General features: G+C 42.3%; 1 protein-coding gene across 4 annotated transcripts in view; it reads right to left on the bottom strand.

Moving 5' to 3' along the window:
• Positions 1–4,288, bottom strand: part of MATR3 (matrin 3) — a 33,777-nt gene extending 29,489 nt beyond the window's left edge. The window contains exon 1 of one of the 4 annotated variants that reach the window (XM_012646368.1): positions 4,134–4,288. Coding sequence is in view for 1 of the 4 variants with exons in the window: in XM_012646369.1 (XP_012501823.1) it covers positions 3,903–3,950 (48 nt within the window). In the remaining 3 variants the exon portion in view is untranslated. Of the gene's footprint in view, positions 1–3,902 lie in introns of all 4 variants that reach the window. The other 3 variants (XM_012646366.1, XM_012646369.1, XM_012646367.1) reach the window with 3 other exon arrangements.
• Between the last annotated feature and the right edge of the window lie 4,813 nt (positions 4,289–9,101).

The raw sequence follows: 9,101 nt of genomic DNA, 5'->3' as shown, positions 1-9,101 counted from the left end.
GAGACTCTGTCTCAAAAAAAAAAAAAAAAAAAAAAAAAAAAAAGATGATATTGCAAATTAAAGATCCTAGTTAGACTCTAATATTAATTAAATAATTACTTTCCATATTTGCTGCATTTACTGCCAGCCCACTAAGACGCCTACCCTAAGCGTTTTATTTTATTTTATTTTTCTTTACTCTTCTTATCCAGTAGCAGTAGCTGGGGAAGAACTATTTACCCCATCCCCAACCATGAGCACTCTCTTTGTTTACCTACAACCTGTTTCTGCCTGAGGACATGTACCAACAACCACAAGTTATTGGGATTCTAGATCAAAGAGAATGCCAGATGTCATTTTTTAAAGTTTCTAGGGGAAAAAAGCAAGTATTTTGTATCAATTATCTTTTAAATTTTAGAATAGTTAAAAAAAAATTTAAACCTAAGCTTTCATTACTACTTCATACAGAACTTTCACAGAGCCTTGAGCCTTATCTATACATAGAACATTAGAGCTTGATATACAAATGAAGAATATCATATCCCCCTCACATCAAAGGCACTCCCCACTCCATTCACACAGACCTGCCCCAGTAATAAATTACATTCAGATTAGAAAAAATAACATAGCACTTTATATCATATAACTTCTATTGTCTTACAAGTCTATGTTTATGCCTACAATAGAAATGAACTGAATAAGTTAAAACCTGAAGTTTTTAAGGTTTTAAGTGCCTATAAACCCATTTAAAGGCACATACCTAGGCCAGACCCAGTGGCTCACACCTGTAATCCCAGCACGTTCCGAGACCTCGCTTGAGGTTAGGAGTTTGAGACCAGCCTGGGCAACACAGCGAGACCCGTCTCTACAAAAAGAAAACAATTGGCTGGGAGTGGTGGTGCGCACCTGTAGTCCCAGCTACTTGGAAGGCTGAGGCGGGAGGACCGCTTGAGCGCACAAATTGGAGGCTGCAGTGAGCTATGACAATGCCACTGTACTCCAGCCTGAACAACAGAGGGAGACCCTGTCTGGAGGAAAGGAGGGGGGGAATTCAGAGCCCTGGATCCTAATGATCCAATGAGAAAGGTCTACTACATAGCTAAGAATTACAAATTACAGCACTTCATTTCTTGGACAGCGTTAAGCCTTGGAATAACCAACCACATATACAGAAAGTAACAGAACTACAGTAGCAGTCTACAACCCTTCCACCCCAACCCCAATCAACCTAATATCCTCCATCCCACATGTCAGTCATCCACTTTCAGAACCTGCAGCCAGAAGTGTGGGATAGTTTTACCTAATTGTAACCAAACGAGATACATAAAAACAAATATTCGTAACTAAAAAATGTGCTAAGAACATTTAACAAACCATTATTCATTTCTTTGGTTTTGAGCATTCTTAAAATAGTTAATAGCTGCATTCATATTGTAAGCTAATTGGTATTAGTCCCAATCACAACAATTTTAACATTTTTACCTAGGAATCTTCTCAGATTCCTATGTTTACCTATACATAATAACTAGAGTATCTTAAATAACAAGCACTTTTTGTCACTTCTCAATACTCTGCACTTTTAGACTTCAGGAAGCTGGTTTAATTTTATCTTAATTCCCCTTAAAAATACATGAGATTTTCATCTTTTAAGCAGTTCTAGCATTTACACAATTTTTTTTCTCATTACAAAAGTAAAGGTAATTTATTGTAGAAACTTCAGAAAAACACTAGGAAGAAAACACAAACTCATAATGCCAACATCCTGAGCAAACAATATTCTGGTGTACCATCTCTATTTCCATGTTTTACACAATCCTTTAAACAAAAACAAAATAATCAAACTCGACATCTGAGGTTTTAAGATGTTCTCTTTTCCAGTTAATAATGCATACCATTATCATTTCCCCATCATTACTCTCTGCCTAAAATATTGTTTTAAGTAGCTGTATAGCTTTTCATTTCCATATTAAAATTAGAAGATCCCCCAAGAGTTGAATCTTTTGATTTTTAACATGCTTAATGAGTAACATTAACATTTATATACACAAATCGTTGACATATTATTCCCCTAGAATAAATTCCTGTAGGTATATTCCTTCCATTGATTGAATCAAGACTCAAGGGTTCTAGACCACACTGATTAACTAAATTACCAGGACCTATCTGGACTTTAAATCTTCTCTTTTATAAAATCAGGAATTCAAGCTATGTGGTATTTTCAAAATATGACATTATCGCTGCATTTCCCAGTTAAAATTTGACTACTTAATATCATTAACTGATTTATAATATCAAGGTTTACATTCTCTAAAAGCATCAGTAATAACAGTATGTTCAAAGACTTTTAACATAAATGTTCATAACAAGGGTGGTTAAATCATTCCGAATTAGTTCAAAATGCTACATAAGCTGTACACAGGTGAAAACGAAAATACATAAAGTGAAACTTCTTCTCTGGATAAAGTATAAACTAATGTTACAAGCATATAATGTTAAGTGCAAAGGAGAAAATGTAAATTTAAAGCACTTCAACACAAATATCTTCCGGCTAAATGATCTCTTTCAAATCTTACATAACCAACCAGAAGAATTCTCATGTAGTACTTCAATGGTGCTTAATTTCGAGTTTGTAAAAACATTCTATTTAAACGGAAAAGGCATGACCCAATGTGTTTCTGCAACAAAAATCTGTACCCTCCCCGCCCTTCTTTATTTCTAAAACAATACTAATGTTGAAAATTGTGTAGACTGCGCAGATGACTGAGCCATTAGTAAAATGATTTTTCAAAGGGAAATTTTATTTTGAACATTTATGAAAATAGCCTAAAATATAATTTTTGCTCCCATAGTCTATTTAAATTTTCTGGGCGACAAATGTATTTTACCAACTATTGAAAAATCTAAACCAAGGTTTGAACTCGACCTCAATACAAAATCTCGTGACTACTACCTGCGAAATCAACGACTCTTCACATTATTCCAGCGCGCTTGAAAGACTAGAAATTTCGGAATCACCATAACCGTTCTAGAAATATCTGGCTGAAAAACTGTAACCGATCCAACAGGAATATTCCACAGAAAAGGATATTTCACAGAACAGGGCCACAGGGAAGGATAAACACCTAGGGGATATTCATCCACCGTAAATGTAGAACACAGAACAGAGCACAGCGCTAGAAATGAACAACGATGCGGCGACTACACCACGGTACTCTCCAAACCCTTTGTCTGGAAACCGGAAGGTTCCCCCACCACACGATCCTCTCAGAGGAACCTGAACTAATAGTATTTTTATAAAAAGAAAAAAGATGGGAGGTGACTGACTAACGAACAAATCACCTTCTTCGCAGCATACTGCAGAAGGCTTTCTCCACGACGCAATACGAAAAACAAGCGTTAACGTTTCATTTTTTCGGCCATTTTTACGCGACGAGGGGGCAGGGAGTTGATTCTGATGTCCAGCTAGCACAGCGCGCGCGCGCGCGTGGGCGGGGGAGTCTGAGGGGGCGCTATGAAGCGATGGGCGAGAAGCGGCGCGAAGGCCGTGACACCAGGGAAAGAAAGAAACGCTGCTAAAACACCAAGCTTTCGGAGTCTGTGAAATCCTCCATTTCGGGGCATATTTCCAGAGGAAAAAAGGCAAACGGATTATTTGGGGCTGGCGCTACCCAAGGACTTTGCTATCTTAACCGTCTTCCCCAAAGGGCAGGCCTCCAATGGACAGTCTGTCCCTCAGGCCTCGAGCGCTCCTCCCTCCCCCTCAGCGTTGCGGCCCGCATGTAACGGGTTTGTTGTCCCGCCCCCGCCCACAGAAAGCCCAGGACGCGGGAAGCTCCGCCGACGAGCAGACCTCGGCACCCCTGACTCTCCCGCCGTACCCAGGGCCTCTGACTGGCCGCGCGTCTCCCTCCGGGACCGCTCACCTCCGCTGCCCGAGAAGGCTGGTTGCGCCGCCACTGCGCTCCTAACATGGCGGCCGCCGATCAGGCGGCTCACATACGCAGCGCGGAGGGAGGCAGAGCGGAGGAGCGGGAGCGAGCAAGAAAGGCGCGCCGCCGGCTCCCCGCGGCCTCTGTCGCCGTCGCTGTCCCCTCCCGGCGGACACTGAGAGCCCCCGGCCACCCCACCCCGACTCTTACCCGCCTCACGCCTACCTTAGGGAGAGGGAGAGGGAAAAAGGAGAGGTATCGCTCTCCCAGCGAGCGGGACGCGGAGGCTCCCACAATCCCCCGCAGCAACGGCGCTGGTGAGAGGAGGCGGCAGCAGCCCAAGAACAAACCTACTCTCGCGAGAGCTTGCACCCACACCCTCAGATCCTGGGTCGGCGTGCGTCAGGCCCCTCCCCCTACTCGGCGCGCGCACCTTGCTCCCGCCCTCGGCTGCGGTCGTTGTTCCCTAATCCGGGAGCCCGCCTCTCTGTCACCCGGCTGAGGCGGGAAATGGAGGAAGAGATATGGTTTACGAGTTCAGAGTCCCATATCCAAAAAGGCTGCTCTTCAACCCCTAAATAGTATAATGCAACATTTAAATAGGATATGTATTAGAAGCGATTCCCGAGACTCCCTGGCTTAGACACGACTTGTATCCTCTCTGGTTCTGGATGTTTGCAGAGGAATGGTAGGAAGGGCCAGAGACTGGGGACACGATACCATTTTGGCTGGATTTTAAATCTCAGGAATTCCGTGCCCCCGAGAGTCCTTGGGGGCGGAAGACAGCGAGCCCATTCCCTTGAAAAGACCGCTGCTGCCATTTGTTGAAAGCAAAACATTTTTGGGACTGAAATACTGGTTCCCGATCCGGGTGCCTGATTCAAGCTGTCACATCAGCGAAGTTGAGGCTTAAGTGAATTGAGTTTGGAGAGTCGATCTGAATGCCAGTCTCCAACCACTCTCACAGAACTCTCCGTCTGGAGGTAGGGAATTTTCCAGCACAATTAATGATTACTAATTATTAATATTTATGGAGTGCTTACTACAGGGTGGGCAATGCAATAAGCAGTTTACACATAAGCTTACAATAACCCAGAAAGGCGGCTACTATCATCATTCCCTTTCGTAGATGAGAAAACTAAGACATTAAAAGGTTACGCGATTTAACAAAGGTGAAGGAACTAGTCAGTGGAGTCTTGATGACTCTTAACCAGGCACTACCATAAAAGGGCTTTGCTGTCTTAACCATCCTCCCCAAATGGCATACATAGCCATCTCAGGCCGTGGGAAACGTTTATCTACAAAATAAGTAGCAAGCTGCTGGTCCACAATATTACTTTACCTCAATCTAATTTAGTCAGTGATAGAAGTGTTTCCTGAGTGCCTATTGCACTGTATGTTAGGCCTCAGGGAAACAGCTGTTTAGTAGACAAAGGCAATCTTTGCCCTCATGGAGCTTACGTTACATACAGATACTGAAGCAATTAAATGTGTATATAAATTGAGATAGCTGAGTAATCTGAGGGATGGGAAGCTTTCCTAAGAAACTGAAGTTTGAGCTACTGTCTGATGAGTAGGCAGGCCATTAACTAGGTGAAGGGAATAAAGCAAACTCCTGCCAGAGGGATCAGAATGTGTGAAAACCCTGGGCCAGCCCAGTGGTTCACGCCCGTATCCTCGCACTCTGGGAGGCCAAAGCCGGAGGATCGCTTGAGGTCAGACCAGCCTGAACAAGAGCGAGACCCTGTCTCTTCTAAAAAAATAGAAAAAATTAGCCAGGCATCGTGGCGGGTGCCTGTAGTCCCAGCTACTCGAAGGCTGAGGCAGGAGGATTGCTTGAGCCCAGGAGTTTGGGGTTGCTGTGAACTAGGCTGAAGCCACGGTACTCTAGCCCTCTAGCCTGGGCAACAGAGTGAGATTCTGTCTCAAAAAAATAAAGCAAAATATGTGAAAACTCTGAGGAAGACTTTGGGAAATTGAGTTGCAGAGACCAGAATTCAAGTTCAGTTTGGGACACGTGGACTAAGAAGTGGTGTGGGTCTTGAGCTCAGGGGAAAGTTGTGGGTTAATGACAAATTTACACTTTAAGGATGTAAGGGAAGTTTAAAGACACACTGATCAAAGTACAGTGAAGAGAGAGAGGCCTTAGCCTCTAAAAATCAAAATACTTCAAGAACAAAGTGACCAACAGGTCAAATGCTACCAAGAGGTAGAGATGAAGACTAAAAACAAAACATCTGCAAGATTTACAAACATGGACATCATTAGTAACATTGAGAGTTGCTTCCAGTAAAGTGTGGGAAGTCAGACTAGAGAGGCTGAATGTATGGAAAGTAGGGAGATAAAAACTTCTATACAGTAATAGGAGGTATGGAGTGAATAGGTCAGAGATTTCATTAGGTCTGGTGACTTCCATTTTTTCTATGACAAAGTCATATGTTGAGGGCTGGAGTTGTGAAAGGGAAAATTTTAAAATAGCCATTTTGAAAGGTAGAACTGCAATTTCATATCTGTATGTTATGTTCTGATTTCCTAGTCTTGGCAACAGCACTTGGTAGGACTTATCAGGGGCTGGGATTCCCTTGAAGTGATACTTACACCCACTTATACAGCTAGCTTTGGAAAGACAAAATTTTTTGGAAGGCATTCTAATTCTTTCGTGAATCTTGGGTCTTCCACTTGAAGCCTGATCTGCTTTTCTACACCGTTAACCTGATTCCAACTGATCTTGGCTAAGCTTTCCCATTAAATTGTCCTCAACTCTTAGATGAAACAAGAGTCCTCTGGCAGAAACATGACTGCCTATCAATTCTCAGTCCAGATATGCACTTACCCATTTGTGTGCATAAGGCTCTAATGCCATCTGGTGATTGTGCAAGGAAAGCCAAACCTTTTCAACAGAATATTTATTGAGGTTCTTAGTGATGTTGAAGATTCAAAAGAAATATTACAGGTGCTTACAGGCTTATCAGCAAAAAGTCACATAGGAAACCAAAGTGAATAATATAAGATTTCATTCACCAAATGGCTATTTCATGAAGCACACAGTACAAGGTTGGGGACATAATGATGAAAAAGACAAATCACCAGCCCTTGAAGACTTCGGTCTGATGAAGACTGACAGGGAAATTGGCCTCAAGGTGGGCCTAGTTGTGAGCAGGGGTGGGGCAGCTCTATTCACGTTTGCGTTACTTTGGAGTGGGTGCCGGTGTGCACTAGGAATGGAAAAGAATGAGGCCTTCAAAGCAAGAATTGCTGCTGAGACTTTGCGAGGTCTAAGCGGCAAGTCTGGTACAGCTTAATGAGCTTTCAATGCCAGAATAGTCTGGATTTGAACTTTAATGAGGATCTTTCCCAGTTTAGAGCCAAGGAAAAAACATTAAGAGATTGAGGACATATATTTTAACACCACAAAATCCATTAAAACATTCATTAGGTGAATATGAGAAGTCATGTCATCAATAACATTTTTTTTCTTAAAGATTCTTTTGATTGAGAATTAAACTTGACAAAGGTAAAAAGCCTAAAAGATTACAAAATGGGATTGACAACTTTGAGGTCAATCATTTCACATTCAGCAGTCAAGTAATATTTGAGACTACTATTATGTGCTCGGCACTTGCCAGTACACAATAGTAAACAAAATAAAGGATCTCTGCTCTCATGGAGCTCACAAGTCACCTGATTATGCATTTTAATTACCATTGAGGGTGCAGTACCATTATTCCTGTTTTACATAATTAAGAAGCTTGCCCATAGTCTTGCAGCTAGAGACAAAACCATAGCTTTTGAATATTATGTTATGCCTCCTACAGCAGAGCTGTGGCCTTAGAAATCTCCCAGGACAGATTTAATGCCCTGGAACCAGGTCATTTTTTTAAGGGCTATTTAAAAACAGAAAACTGTTAACCAGTGGCTCCTCTTCCAGTAGTGGCATGGAAGTGGGGGCAGGATTTTAAAGGGCGTTTTTGAATAGGCAGCATGTATATGATGAAATTTCAAAACTGTCTTTTGAGAGCTTAATTATGTCTCTTGGTGAAGACCTCTGTGATATATTTGGGGCTCTCTGGGCTTCAGGGATCTGCATGTTCATTGCTTCCTCCAGGTTTGAGAAGTTTTCTCTTATCTTTTTGTCCCTTTCTTTTTGGAATAAACAAAATATATACATTGGTTCATGTGACGTCATAGCTTGCTAGGAAACTTCGGTTTAGTCCTTGTGTTCTCTAGCTCCAGAATTTGGTTCAATGATTTTTCTTTGTTGAAATTCTCCTTTTGACCATGTATTGTTTTTCTGATTTCACTTAGTTCTCTACATTCTCTTGTAGCTCACTGAGCTTCTTTAATAACATTATTCTGAACTCTCTGTGAGACAGTCCATAAATCTCCGTTTCTTTAGGGTCAGCTACTGGTGTCTTATTTTGTTCCTTTGGTGGTTGTTTCCCTGATTGTTCATCATCTTTGTGCCCAGAGGTTGGTGTCTGTACATTTGAATAAGTGGGTACCTGTTCCAGTCTTCACAGACTGGCTTCAGCAGAGAAAACCCTTCACCAGTCAGCTCATCCAGAGACTCTGGGCACACCCATATGGTATGCCCCATGGGCAGGTTAGCCTGCCACCTGGGTCTGTAGCAGTGGGCCTGGTACCTGTATGTGGGGGCCCACCTGAAGTTTAGGTCTACAAGTGCTCGAACCTGAGTTAGTCTTAAGTCCTCAGGCTTGGACTTCAAGGCTGTGGGGGCCTTCCTGTCCTAGGTATTACTGAGGTGGACCTAGTGTTGGGGTCAAAGTAAATCTGGTTCTCGCTTAACTCTTTGCCCCATGCAAAAAGCATATGAGCTCTGCCACCTGAGCTAAGTGGAGGGATAATGTGAAACTGTCCTCTCTTGTTCAGTGTATCATTTTTTATTTCTTTGCTACACTGAGGTACTGTGATCTCCTCTCACCTGGTTTCCTTAGCTCTTGTGAAGGTGTTTTTGTGTTAATTGTTCAAATTGATGTCCAAGAGGCCACCCCAACTTCCTGAGTAAACTTCAAATACAGTGAAGTTTTCCCTAACTTCTATTTCCCCATGATAAAAAGGCAACTACTACCATTTCTTATGTATGTGTGTGTGTGTGTTCTTGTGAATACTGCCACAAATTCTCTGCTATTCTTCTTATATGATGATGTTATTAATTTCCCCTCTCCCCACATC

Source organism: Propithecus coquereli, unplaced genomic scaffold, assembly GCF_000956105.1.
Source record: "Propithecus coquereli isolate 6110/MARCELLA unplaced genomic scaffold, Pcoq_1.0 Scaffold242, whole genome shotgun sequence".
In the NCBI taxonomy this organism is placed as follows: domain Eukaryota; kingdom Metazoa; phylum Chordata; class Mammalia; order Primates; family Indriidae; genus Propithecus; species Propithecus coquereli.
The sequence above is the reverse complement of the archived record's forward strand: the minus strand, read 5'-3'. Positions and strand labels throughout refer to the sequence as shown.